The 14,470-nt window shown below is 35.5% G+C and overlaps 2 protein-coding genes and 1 non-coding gene across 6 annotated transcripts in view; 1 reads left to right on the forward strand and 2 right to left on the reverse strand.

Annotated features, from left to right (window-relative positions):
- Positions 1 to 3,095: 3,095 nt before the first annotated feature.
- Positions 3,096 to 3,167, reverse strand: trnaq-cug (transfer RNA glutamine (anticodon CUG)). The gene has a single exon. It is a non-coding gene; the product is annotated as a tRNA-Gln (tRNA).
- Positions 3,168 to 3,627: 460 nt separating this feature from the next.
- LOC127934307 (ras-related protein Rab-11A) lies at positions 3,628 to 9,741 on the forward strand. The gene is made up of 5 exons (XM_052531595.1): positions 3,628 to 3,826; positions 5,404 to 5,599; positions 6,234 to 6,427; positions 6,575 to 6,655; positions 7,112 to 9,741. Exons 1-5 carry the CDS (start codon positions 3,787 to 3,789, stop codon positions 7,246 to 7,248), a joined length of 648 nt encoding a protein of 215 aa, XP_052387555.1. The 5' UTR covers positions 3,628 to 3,786; the 3' UTR covers positions 7,249 to 9,741.
- Positions 9,742 to 11,216: 1,475 nt separating this feature from the next.
- The window catches only part of LOC127934297 (multiple epidermal growth factor-like domains protein 11), a 101,196-nt gene continuing 97,942 nt past the window's right edge, over positions 11,217 to 14,470 (reverse strand). For all 4 annotated transcript variants that reach the window (XM_052531579.1, XM_052531580.1, XM_052531581.1 and 1 more), the window contains 2 exons: positions 13,744 to 13,953; positions 11,217 to 12,502 (listed from right to left, as the gene is read on the reverse strand). In XM_052531579.1, coding sequence (XP_052387539.1) covers positions 12,327 to 12,502; positions 13,744 to 13,953 — 386 coding nt within the window. In that variant the 3' untranslated portion in view covers positions 11,217 to 12,326. The remainder of the gene's footprint in view (positions 12,503 to 13,743; positions 13,954 to 14,470) is intronic.

Raw genomic sequence — 14,470 nt, forward strand, 5'->3', positions numbered from 1 at the left:
GTTCAAGTGCTTTGCTCTCAATGCTGGCTGTCCTCCCAGCTGGCTGTACAAAGCCATAAACATCAGAAGAACTAGGACATCCAACAGCCCTGTGTGATATAGTCCTATAGTGGTTCCAAAGGCCACACGTCGGCCACCCAAATGGCAGGGCTAGAATTTCAGACGTCAACAGTCAACCTAGTATGGCCTTTTGGGTAAGGAACTTCACTGTCTGCCTTGTGAGTCTAGTCTGCTGTGGAGTACAACCTTTTGCATTTCTGCAGTTTTTGATTTCTGTAAAAAAAAAAAAAAAAAGAGTTTGATGATGTCCTCTGGGGTCTGCCAGAATCATTGCTTGAGATTCAACTCCAGCAACTTCACAGGATTCTCAAATTTGTTTCAATGTAGCAATTATGTTTGCTATGTTACAAATTGGGATTGAATTTATACACAGCCCACTTGTGGTAGTATTCCAGTTCGCCATAGATATGTCATTTTGATGTAACTGTCACTTGCATTTTTGAAGATAGACTTGAATGTGCATGATACAAACCTACATTTTTATAATTCATGACTGAAAACATTTTGTTACATGATTTTGATGTACCATTTACATGGTAATGCGATGTTTGAATTTCAAATGGGTTTCAAAGGATGAATTTTGAGATTTTCAGTTTTCAGTTGATAAATAATTTCTGATGATTTCTAAAATGTGATACAGAATAAGGCAACGAAGAAGTCTTTTTTTTTAAACAAAGGTCAAAACTCCTTTTATAATGTAGATTTTTGAGAGTGCACTATTGTCATAAATTAATCTATTACTTTTCCTACATCATTTGTAACAAAAAACATTGGTAAAATAAATATTTGGGAGTCTTAGACCTTTCCAACGATATAGTTTGTCAAGATTAGATTAGATTTAATTGTAATATAGTGAAGTAAATGAAGGCATCCTGTATACGGGCCAGGGTAAACAGCTAAGGGTTATTAAAGGTCTGAGAAGTAAAACTGATGATGATTGATGCAAAATGATGGCAAAACTTATGATGACTCTACCTACTTTTTATTCGACCGTGCTGCACAAAAATTATGTGTTGGAAATGTGTCTTTGTTTTCGTCTACCTCAGTGTCTCTAAAATTAATTTCCCTGTGGGCCTAGTAATGTAATGTTATTATCTTTCACTTTGTGCTTCTGTATGATATAATAACTCATAAACCCAAACTTGAAATTGTAATTCAGGTGGATGACACTGTTTGGTTAAATGAATGCAACATATAGCAAACAAGCACTTCAAAACTTATTAAGCTTTTTAGAGAATTCTAAATTAGGATGACCAGACGTCCCCATATTTCGGTGCCCTGTGTCTTACAATGGTTAGTATTATATTACATTTTATTGAATTGCATTTAAACCGTTTGAACCGCAAATAATTGTAAACATTTTAAATGACACTAATTATAATATTAGTATATGGAACCACAACAATTAAAAATCTAAAATATACAAAAATGTGTACTAAAACATTTTTTTGTAATTCATAGATAATAACAAGTGAGATTTCAATTATATTTTGACAAGTGAACTAGGAAATGTCTCTATTTTCCATTTCAGATATTCTAAAATGTAAACCATCCAGTGACCTGTCGCTTCCAAAACTAGCACTTTCACACAAAGTATCCAACTGTAAGCTCAAAAAATGGTAACAACCCTCCATTCTACATTAAAAAAAACTTCTTCTAGTATGCTTTTTATTTCTAGCATGTATGTATTTACTCATTTATTTTCAACTCATACTTTTCTAAGAGGAAAACACCTAAAATATTATTTAATAGTGGCAAAAATGAAAGACATTACATTGCCCATTGGTTGGTATAAGAACACAGTCTGCAGTGAAGGAAACCCCCCAACTGTCCAGCAGGAGATTCTTTTCGAAGATGAGTCAGCAACAAGAGAACATTACTGGCAGATGTACAGAATATACATAAAAAATGCAGCCCTGGTTACAGTCCTGTAAAGTTTGCTGCAAAGCACCATTGAACTTCTGGACCAAGTCTTCCTGGATGAGTCTGGGTGATGTAATGAGAGAAAATAAGACAAACCGGGTGTAGCCATACTTTAAATCACACAACTTTATTTGTTAAATATGTTGGAATTGTCAAGGAATGTTTGGATGCTGCTTTATTCAGCTCTCTGAACTAGAGTATGACAAGAACAAAACAGTCTTATAGTTGTAAACCATTTATTTTTGTGCAAAAAAAAAAAAAAAAAAAAAACCTGTAAAGTTCTGAAAGAAAATAAAACAAAAAAATTAATCTGTATTCAACAGAGTATTCCATATAACTGGCAGTAACATATGTCTGGTATGCATTGCCAGGAAATGCAGTTTGTCTGTTATGAGTCACAGGCTTTGTTGCTATGATTGAGCAACCAAGTAGGAAATTTTATAGTTTTAAGAATTACAGAATGACTAAATATCTTTGGTGTCATCACTGTCCTTGTCATTTCCACACTTTCCACTCGAAATAAATGAAATATACGCGGCTAAATATGAGATGAGTGTGCATCATTTCAAATCTGAAATATTCCTCTTACTGTACACTGTGACTCAAGTGTGAGCTATGGGGACTTTCCCACCACCACTGAAATTCCTTTACCTTTCTTCTACCTAAAGAAGGTACAACTGTATGTTTTAGATAACCAAATGCAAGGATTAAGAAGCCCCTTGTTTATGTCTATGCATTCACAGGTTCAGTATATTTCAACCATTATTTATTTTGTGTGGCCTAAAACAAGCACAATACTGCACCCTAGTGGTCATACGTAAAGCTTCAATTTATTACGAATAAACCTAATGTTAGAAAACGCGTAACGGAGTGCAGTTTAGACAATTCGTAAATTGAATAAAAAAAAACAGAAAAAAAAAAAAATTAAACACCTTTAAAAAAAAAAACAATTGTTATCTTAAACTTTCATTAAAAATGTGTTTTTTACAATGGTTTGTGTTTACGGTGTTTGCACTAATTATTGTAGTTTTATGAACAGACGTTTCATGCTCTTGTTACCTATTAGTGGTAAAGTCAGATTCTAATATTTCCTACCAAAAATATTAAAAGCTAGGTTCCACCGAGATTTGAACTCGGATCGCTGGATTCAGAGTCCAGAGTGCTAACCATTACACCATGGAACCGCCCTCCATGCGAATTGAAATCTACAGGTTTTGATGACTAGCCGTCATATAGGTGGCTAGATAGGTGCCACATATATATCACTGCAGGTCAAAAACGAACATATGATATGTCTCTTTCTTTTGCTATGTTTCCCTTTGAAAAAATAAATGAAAACACGACATGAAACCACGGCCACACAACCATTATTATAGCTGTTTGTAATACGATAGGTCGCAAATTTGGTTGCATTATCAGCTACTGTAGACAATAACACTGTACTGCATCAACAAAAATACCACACTGAACACAAATTAATACAGGACGTTAAGATATACATGATCAACAACAAGGTAACATACACAATATTTTACACATTGGTATTTTCAACTTTCTGGAATTCTTTCGTTTTAAAAAACTGCCAAATAAAATAAAAAAAAGGGTTTTATTTTGACAGCGTGTAAAAGCTCTAACCCGGAACACTTCGGGAGACGCTCACTGGCTCGGTTACTTGCTAACTTGTTAGCATGGCTACTGCCTAATCACAAACACACTGCAGTGCAGCAGCGGAGAGGACAGGCTCGGATCTGTTCCACTTTTCCTTCACATTCTTCCATTGTTTGCGCTTTTGTTTTAATCGAGATGGGGACGCGAGACGACGAATATGACTACTTGTTTAAAGGTGAGCACAGACTATATTTGTCTCGAGTGTATAAGTTAAAACGGCTCTGTAATCGCGGTTATTGTTAGTTAGTGTGGTTTTATATTAAACACTAAAGGCCAGCTAACCGGCTAGCTGATTTCGAACAGCCCAAACAAACTCCTGCTCCTCGAATGAAATAGTATTATTTTAGTGCTCGTCGGTTTATGTGAAATATTACTGAGCGACTGCACACATTGTCCATATGGGTGATGGTTATCACATCAACTCAGTTTATGTAGATCGGACCACACCTTGGAGCGCTAGCTGAAGATAACCGAGACTATAGCTGGAGGAGTTTAACGGAGCAGGCGGAAACTGGAAACGGCCTGTTTTCCTGATTGTTTTTCCAAGCATGTATGAATTTCTACTGTGGATAACATTATAGGACATATCTGGGACAACGTAAACCTCTATTCACTTTCATTATATATTCTTCAGTACCTTAAAAGTGGACGATGAGTGAGGTTTGTCCTTCCATTCAGGTTCGCCCTGACATCCAGTTGTCATTTTACCGACAAACATAAAGTAATACGGGTTTGGAACAGCATGAATAATGATGGAATTTACATGTTTTTGACGAACTGTCTTGGAAAAATGTATAATTGTTTGTGTGAGCTTATTGTTATGGTCTTTTAAGTAAATATGAGATGTCAGGTGACGCGGCTTCTCTATGCGAACGTATGTTTATCGTTGTTTTTCCTTCATGAAAGAATATTAAATGTCTTTTTGGTAAAAAATCCCTGAAACAAGTTGTGTTTTCCCATTTAGTGATCTTTGCATTGTTCTAGCAGCTTGATGTTTCACTCCTGTGAGACATGTTGTGTCATCAATTAGGAAACGACGTGCTAACACGTGATTCGTAGTAAACTACCTCTCTAATCTTGCAGTTTAGTGTTGTTCAGTGTACATGTCTTTAAATAAGAATAGAATATTTCTGCAAGCCCAGATTCTTCACCAAGTTCGAGTCACTACAATGTTACCAAAAATGGTCATTTTTTATCAATTCACTTCACTTTCAAATTAGGCTGTGGTGTATGGTTGTGACATAAGCACTCAGTTTCCAAATGTGAAGAGGTTTGTTCCTTTATTTAATTTTAGACAGAAGTGTCACTCATATTGCTATTTAAAGGGATAGTTCACAAAAATTAAAATTGTAATTTACTCAGCCATTCAAAATCCATTAAAAGTCCATGTAACCAAAACTTTGACGGTTCAAAAACAAGACACCAAGTCTTCTGAAAAGACACAATTGCTTTATGTGATGAACATATTTAATTTAGGATTTTATTCATATCTGGACAGTGATTAATGCATGTGCATGAATTACATCAAATATGGTAAACGGAAGATTTTTTTTTTTTGAACTGTCAATGTTTTGATGAAATTAACTTTCAATGGAGGGATGGATATCATTAAAATATCTGGATTTGTGTTTTGAAGATGCAAAAAAATTCTTATCGGTTTGGAAATATGACATGATATACATTTTTAGGTCAACTAACCATTCTAAAAGACCTTGCTGTTGATATAAAGCCCTGATTTGTTTTATTTTGAAGTGGTCCTGATTGGAGACTCTGGTGTGGGGAAGAGTAACCTGCTGTCTCGTTTCACCCGTAATGAATTCAACCTTGAGAGCAAAAGCACCATTGGAGTAGAGTTTGCTACACGTAGCATTCAGGTGGATGGAAAGACGGTGAAAGCTCAGATCTGGGACACAGCTGGACAGGAACGCTACCGGGCCATCACTTCAGCGTAAGGTTCTTCAAATGTCAAAAGTGTCATTCCTCTTATAGCAGATACCAGTTGACATTTCTTGATTTATTTTTCTGTTTGATTAAATCAAATCATGCCAAGGACGTTAAGTATAACTAAGTTTTAATAATCATCCTAATTCTTAGATTAGAGAAGTCCAAACAGTAATGATCACAAAAAAAACATATATAGTAGAATCACTTTCAGAACAATTTTTGTCCAGTTGAAGAATGAGATGGTCAGAATCCACCTGTCTTTAAAGAGGTCAAGCATTTAATATGGCAAATGAGATAAAGGTATTGTGAGTTGAAGTGAACGTAATATAGTTAACATTACAGTTATTTTTATAGAAGTTGTTAACTCTTTATTCAGTTAAAAGTCAATGTGAAATGGCTTTCACAGCCCATATTAGCATAATCTGATGTATTTCTACATTATGGAGGGGTTTGTGACATTTTTATAGTTCATCAAACGAAGATAAATATTTGTATTATATTTGGAATAAACACTGAATTATTCACATTAGAACCAAGGAGTGTGCATTTTGATTTCATGTTGACTTTTAAGTTTACTAATTGAACATGCGCTTCAATTTATCATCTACTTTTGATTAATTCTTCATGTTGGTCTGCAGGTATTACCGAGGAGCTGTTGGGGCCCTTCTAGTGTATGACATCGCCAAGCACCTGACCTATGAAAATGTGGAGCGCTGGCTTAAGGAGCTCAGAGACCACGCAGACAGTAACATAGTCATCATGCTCGTGGGCAATAAAAGTGACTTGCGTCACCTTCGGGCCGTGCCCACTGATGAAGCGCGTGCTTTTGCAGGTTAGATCCACAATAAACACTTAGAAGTAGACTTTTAACTCTTGATGATTTACAGGAAGTGTGTATAGCCAGGGCTTCTGTAGTTTCTTCGCATGCTTTGTTAATTGTTACCATAACTGTTAATGTAATGTTCACTCATGTTTGCAGAGAAAAATGGTCTGTCCTTCTTGGAGACCTCAGCTTTGGATTCCACTAACGTAGAGACCGCTTTTCAGACCATCCTGACTGGTGAGTATGTTTTGAAAAAGTGCAAGTTTAAAGGTTGCTAAACTTAAATTTTTTTTAATGCGGAATGCGTGAATAAGGAAATGCACATTAAACAGGCCTGATAAAACAACGGTGGGTTTGTCTAAAAGGAAAAGAAAGATTGTAAATGATTGGCTGAAGGCCATATCCTTATGAATGACTCATCAAAAGCGCTGCTTTGGTTTCTCTTGCCTGACGTGACTGCAATAGAGAGTTTCCATCTTCTTTTGCTCCTCTGTTTGGTTCCTGGCATCTGCAGAGGAGGAACAAATAATAAATGTTTAAAATGTTGCTATAATTGCATTCGTCCCTGACATCCAGTAATAACTGTAGGGTTTACAGGCTTTTATGGCAACACAAAGTCCGCATTCATTACCAGTTCTTGGATTGTTGGCACCACACATTGTCTTAGAATCAATATCTCTTTCTGTTCTTCAGAAATATACCGGATCGTATCCCAAAAGCAGATGTCTGACCGCCGAGACAATGACATGTCACCAAGCAACAATGTGGTGTCCATCCAGGTGCAACCTACTGAGAATAAACCAAAGATGCAGTGCTGCCAGAATATCTAGCAGCACCGGTCCAGTCCCGAAGCCCTCCTCCAACCACCCACCTGCGACACCCCCCCTCCTCCCCTCCTCTTCAAGACTGCTTTGGGTCTGAGATGCAGCTGCACAACTAGGCTTGAGCACAGAGGCTGGTTCCAAAAGCTGGAATCTCAAAGGGTCACCACCTGCAGTCTGGACTAAGCTTGTTGTTTTTTGTTTGTTTTTTTTTAGTTGGTTTTCCTCCTTCCTGCCATGGTAGGCTTTTATATTGCAGGATTTTAATAATCATCTGTGTCGATCTTTACTGAAATGTCTTAATATATGATTTCATCCGCAAGCGTTTGAGGCTCGCTCATGTATGTCTTCAGTAGCAGCCCCCTTGTCACTGGGGTGGAGGGGAGAAACGTGCAGTATTGGAGGTTTTGCTATATTTAATGTTGTGATTGTAGAGAGATGGTGTACCTGATAGATGTTAGATGACCATTAGAGCCCAGAGACCACAGTCTTCACCTTTCAGCCATCTTCCAAGTATGGTTTACATTGCATGTACATTTCCTTCACTCACTTGGCATGGGTTACATCGCATTCATGATTTCCCCATCAGGCCAGTGGAAGAGGCCTTATAGCTGCCACGCCGTTTTCTCTCCACCATCACGTGCTTCGAGGTAGAATAGTGGTTTTAGTGCCTTTTTTTTTTTATGGAGCGTCACACGGACGCCTTCACATATGTGCTTAAAACGCTGCACCTCTTTAGCTACCCGTGCCAGCGCAGCTAGGCCTTCATCACACACTAGAACTTTCTTTTCTTTTTTTTTACTTTTTTTTTTCTCGTTATTGTCCTCGAACATCAAAAGTTCAATTTGTATAAACAGTAATTGATGTCATAATGCAAAGAGAGGGGAAAGTAGTTTAGCAAACATGCACAAGTTCCCTTTGAAACACTACCACAGACCTATTCAGTATGAAACGAGGGAGTAGATTAGAGACTTCCTCTAAATGTAACGTAAACCCATTGTACTTTTGCTTTGTCGTTAAAGTCGGAACAGGAAAAGCACGCAGCAGTGAATACTGGCCAGCTGACGGCCGCATCACATGAGAGCACTCTAGGGAATAGACTGGATACTTTCTCTTTTTGTCTTTGCACTGAATGTAAACTATCTCTCCCGGTTTGACTTGCGCCACTACAGTTTATGATCTTAAGACCTGTAACTTGTATTTATTCCGTGGTAGTCATTAAAATCGAGTTGTTAGCCTGGTAACACTTTAGAATAAGGTTCCATTAGTTAATGTTAGTTAACTACTTTCGTTAACATGAACTAAGCAAGAACAATCCTTCTACAGCATTTATAAGTCTTTGTTCATGTTAATTTCAACATTTACTAATGCATTATTTAAATCAAAAGTTGTGCTTGTTAACATTAGTTAATGCACTGTGAATTACCATGAACTAACAATGAATAACTGTATTTTCATTAACTAACATTAACGAAGATGAATAAATACAGTAATAAATGTATTATTCATTGTTTGTTCATGTTAATTAATACATTAACTAACATTAACTAATGGAACCTTATTCTAAAGTGTTACCGTTAGCCTTTAATCTTCGTGGCGAAATGGTGAGACGTTTAGATGTTGAGACAGTGTGATAATTTATGAATGTATTACGTGTTTTAGCCTACAAAAAAGTCTGTCTCGAGTCCAGCAGATGGAGAAACTACCACAAGCTGTGATGCTCGTCTTTGCTTAATGGCTGTCTAATAAAACATACTCCGTGTGACATAAAATATCAGTAAAGACTAAACTAATAATGCATGTTGTATAATGGTCACCACAGGTGGAAGAATACTGTAGATCTCAGCATCTTAGTCTGCAAGCCTGAAGTCATTTATTTGCTGGAAATTTCACTTTCGTTATCGATCCCTTCGACTTTAATTACCCCAGCACTAGGTAAAGCAACATATTTTGCTACGATCCTCCTCAGCAGTATCAGAACACATTCCAAGTGGAACTGAAGGCCCTTAAAGGCTGCAATGTAATAAGTGAATCAGACTGAACCGAACGAACCGACATTACCGCATAAGTGCATGTGAGTCATTTTACTGTTTTTAGTATCCTGTATCTTATAAGGTAAAACAAAGGAAAAGACCTTGTGATTATACACGCGTTAGGGTCTGTTTGTGTTTTAGGACCCTGACTCTGATTGTATGACTATTCTTTAGAGGCAGGGGTCTCTGGTGCTAACAGGGGCCAGTGCCAATGATGTGAGGGTACAGATGGCACAACTATGACCTGCCCATGCACTGCATAAAGCTGGTGTGTCCTAGTAAGATTACCCGGATATTACTTTTCTGACTGTCAGATCTTTCATGGATTGCCTCGAGAACTTACTTTCTTTTTGTTTCTTTTGTCTGCACTGTACTGTGATTTTTATTTTGTATTGTTATGATTATACTATTACTCTGTCCACTGTAATTCCAATTAAAAAGAGCAAATAAAATATGTAGTTAATTCAAATTTGGGCTTCTACTGTTCTTTGTGTTTAAAGTAATAGTTTACCCAAAGACGAAAATGTACCCTCAGGCCATCCAAGAAGTAGATGAGTTTGTTTCTTAGCATTAAATACATAATAACGTCCATAATCCATAATGATGCTTCCTCCAATGAAAAAGTTAATTCCCTGTTGTCCTCTCAAATCAAAAGCCACCAACATACTAGTTAAGAACTGTTTTGGACTGTTTGAGCTCATAACACATGCTAGATCTGTGAATATTTCTCTTCTGATTCAGATGAGATGAGAGATATCACTGGAGAAAGCAATATTATAGATGGCTCATATTTCAGCTGAAATAAATGGTTTTGAAGATGAAAATGTTTGATGGATTTGTTTCTTATAAGCAAGCAACCTTTCACTTCACAATATGTTAATTGATAAACTTGAGTGTGTGTGGGTTATTGTGATGTTTTCATCAGCTGTTTGGACTCTCATTCTGACGGCACCCATTCACTGCAGAGGATCCATTGGTGAACAAGTGATGTAATGCTAAATTTCTTCAAATATGTTTTAATAAAATAAAATGAGGGTGAACTATTCCTTTAATTTTAGATTTTCATTTAACCTCATTAACTACTGCTGTCATGTGTTGTTACATTATTTGTTGTTTTTTAAATATTTTATTTAAGTTCTTTGAGGCATGGCCACTATATCCAAATTTTTTTTAAGTTAGAAAAATTGTTTGGTTTATTCAGAAGGAAGCAGTTATATAATGTAACAGATAAGCGATGACTATTATCATAATGGTTAGCGGTTGAAGTATGTGTAATGTCCTTATTGCAAGCTTAAAATTAGGATATATATATATATATATATATATATATATATATATATATATATATTAGGACTATTAGGGGTGTAACAGTAAATGTATTCGTAAAGAAAAAGTATGTTATATTAGACTAATATACTTATTTATACTTACTCATATTTTACTTTACCTGTTTGTGATGTATGTTTAAATAAATCTTATGAAACAAGTGATGACAGCCACTGTGGAAATGAATATATTTGAATATATAAGTTATATATTTAGAAGTTAATTTAAAAAATGCATTATGTGCAATTTACATCTTTGCATAGTTTATTTCATAGTTTTTCATATAAATGTGGACTCTCTTGTTAATTGTAACTTTATAGTAATATAAAAGCACTCCCTATTTAGAGCATAAGCTGAGATAGATTTTTTTATCCAGAAAATTGTAATTAATAATTGAATTTATTTGTAAAGTAATCCCGTTTTAAGAATAAAAAAGCAATTTTGTTTAGTTTTTCTCCTACTGTACCGAAACCTTACCCAATGATGAAGTCAAAACCGAGGTACTTACGGCTACACCCCTTGGGACTAAATATATTTTTAACAGAAAAAAATCAAGCAGCAATTAAACGGTAAAAAAAAAAAAAAAAAAAAACATTCTGGGACAATCCTGAAAAGTAGTAGGATTGATGAAATGCATTTTTTCCTTTTATTTATGAACGATTGTCACTATGTTATGGGAATGCAGCCACAGAACAAAACTCAAATCAAAGCCGCAAAGCTGTAGTCATCAAACCAACCGAAACAAGGAATGGCACACTCCCAAATCTATTTATACTGTACTTTTTAAGACATGTATGAGGTCTCGTCCTGTCATGGAGTCTATCATGACATAAGAGCTAACATATAATGTTGACTTTATATTATTAATACTGTGCACAAATAGCACAATCACAAGAAAATAATTGGTCAATATGGGTATCATCATTTGTACATGCTACTTTTTTCCCTCTTAAATATGTTTACCTTTAACACTATAAAGAAAAACATCACTTGCACAGACGAGGTATAAATAAACATCATAAATACATAACCACAAATTAAAAACCCTGCTAACAGACGTTTTTAAAAATGTAAACATAAGAAGAAGAAACATGATAGCTTTGAAAAGTGTCACCCAACTTAATCCCACGTTCATAAATGATAGCAACAGTCATGAACTCCTATATACAGTAGAAAGGACCAGGTTATTCCACAAGTGAGCAGTGTCACTCATGTTGACCCAGGCTCTCCTCATAAACTTTTAGAAATATTTCTGTGTAGGTTTATAAGTGGTAGATAAATGTACAGTATTATAAAGTTCTGATCGGTTCTCACTCATCTCATACTATCATGGTAACCATCTTTACACATTAAAAAGTCTTATTATTGGGGAAGGGTGAAAAAAAAGTGGATTTCTCCCTCATGGTCCCCCTTGGCTCTCGGCTGCAAGATCCGAATGAAATGATGCCGACTCCAAATGAAAAGTTCTGGATCATCGAGTCGCATTGATTATGTGTTCCAGTGTGTGGAGCTCTAGTTTTTAAGAATCAACATATCGTTGAGTGTGTTTCCATTTCCCACAATCCTCATTTACTCGACACAAAGAGGAATACGATCTCCTCCAGTGTCATGCATCTGTACTTGAATGAGTGTTGGAGAGAAAGAGAGATGAGGAGTGAGACAGACTGAAATTTAAAAAACGAGGTCCCGGAGCCGCCCGGTCTTGCGTCTGTGTATCCGGACTGGGCTCTACAGCAGGGAGCTCGGGGGGCTTTCGGGAGGGGGTGGGGTGTGTGTTGGGCTGTGGCGCATTGGCAGGATGTCGTAGTGGCTGGGAATGTGGCTGTTCCGCGGGAGGTCATAAGGACTCTGGGAGAATCCGGTTGCTAGGCCGTTGGGTCCCTGAAGAACACTCACTGTCGGTTCTGAGGAAGAAAGGTGGAGAGGGGTGAGTAGCTCAATTTCTCAAACTCTCTCTGAACCTTCAACACGTACTGTAGCTCTCTCTGAGGTATACAGTACATTTTGTTCTAAAGATTTTATAAAGAATCTTTAGAATGTAATGTATATTTAAATATTTTTCCATTTGATATTTTTTTTACAAATTTTGGGTAAAATAGTGAAATTGAATATTGCCATATTGTAATACAATGCTGCAAACTTGTAGTATAATCGAAAATGCATAAACAATTATATTCATATAAACCATACAAAAGCTATTAAAAAAGTATGTATTTATGTCATTTCATATATACAGCAGTATCGTTGTTGTTAACTAAAAATAAAGCAATTAAAATTTTTGGCAATTGAAATAAAGCTGAAATAAAATATAAATATTAGAATACAAAACATAAACTTAAATGAAAATGACAAATTTTGCCTTGGCAACTACCTGAAATAAATAAACCGAAGTTTTAATATTACAAAAACTGAAATGTTTATAAAAATAAATAAAAGCTATATCGAAAAAAAAAAAAAATCTAATTGACAAAAGGACAATAAAATAACTAAAACTGGAAATTCAAAAATATGAAAAATGAAAATATAAAAATGAAGGCTAATTCAGAATATTAATAAATACTATTATAGCATCTAAATAATACATAATAACACTAATATATAAATATAAACATGTAAAAATAAGAATAGATATATAAATACATTTATGTATTCATTATTTTATTCGTACTATGTATGGAATATGGTAAAATGTATACTTTCTTTCTTTTGTTCATTCCACTTCAAATAAACGATTTTAAAATAATACAATAGCATCCATCTAAAACATATTTACATGCAAGCAAAATGTATTTATAAATCAAATAACAATGAAACACACCTGAATATTGAATTCCTAATTATATCAAGAAATAAAAAGCATAATCTATGAATAAATAAATCTAATTTCTCTTTTTTAATTAATTTATGAGTGACACATGGCATCATATATATTGTACTTATTAAAAATTGTGCAAAAAAAAAAAAAAAAGCAAAATCCCACAATATGTCTTTCCTTTAGGGATTACAAAGCAATATTTTTCTCATTAGAGAGAAACATCATACTAACAACACTGTTTCAATAACAATGTTGTGCTTAAAAAGACAAAAGCAAGAGAGATGGAAACTTCATGGAAGTAGTAAGTATCCATCTGCATACATGACTCACCCACGTCATAGACGTTCCTGCTGGCAGTGGTCAGGGTTGTGCTAGTGCTGGAGCAGAAGCTCAGGTCTCTGTGAGCAGGTGACTTCATCTCCACGTAGCTGCTCTCAGTGTGCTTGCAGGCCAGGCTGGGCGGATCTCGGATGGTGGCGTACGGGTTCTCACTATTTAGGGAGCACGAGCTGGAGCTACACATGGTGGCCTTTATGTAATCTACACACATTACAGAAGAGATATTACTCACATATTCACATATTCATTTCACATCACCTTCTGGGAGAGAACAGACACGGGGGAGACAAAAATGTAATAAATGTTATTATTTGTACAAAGAACTATATGAAAAAATTAAGTTACGTTCCAGACAATCTCTATGCAAAGGTGCTAAATTAGCACTTTTCCATGATTTACAGTTTAGGAAGAGCATCCCAGGGTAGTGAAATTCAGTTAGACGGCACTGGAAAATCTCGTTACGAAGCTAAGATCTAATGTAGCTGAAGAAGAGATTGTGGAGAGAGAGATTAAAAGATTTGCGGGATGTATTACTTTTATACATCATCCGGAAATATAGAGGAAGAAATTAAAAGTGATGACACAACAGACTATTTACAAACCAGTTACACGGTTGAAATGTAAAGTATGATTAGTATGATCACTATATGTCTTCAAAAGTCATTTTTTATTTACTTAGAGAATGCAGTGATCCTTGTTTAGGCACAATAGAAAAAGA

The sequence above is a fragment of the Carassius gibelio genome, chromosome A18 (genome assembly GCF_023724105.1).
Source record: "Carassius gibelio isolate Cgi1373 ecotype wild population from Czech Republic chromosome A18, carGib1.2-hapl.c, whole genome shotgun sequence".
NCBI lineage: Eukaryota > Metazoa > Chordata > Actinopteri > Cypriniformes > Cyprinidae > Carassius > Carassius gibelio.

What these genes read in the sequence shown, in the direction of transcription:
- LOC127934307 (XM_052531595.1), top strand. Translation starts at nt 3,787, where the DNA reads ATGGGGACGCGAGACGACGAATATGACTACTTGTTTAAAG. An exon ending in TACCGGGCCATCACTTCAGC is followed by an intron (nt 5,600 to 6,233) that starts GTAAGGTTCTTC and finishes GTTGGTCTGCAG; the next exon opens with GTATTACCGAGGAGCTGTTG. An exon ending in TGAAGCGCGTGCTTTTGCAG is followed by an intron (nt 6,428 to 6,574) that starts GTTAGATCCACA and finishes TCATGTTTGCAG; the next exon opens with AGAAAAATGGTCTGTCCTTC.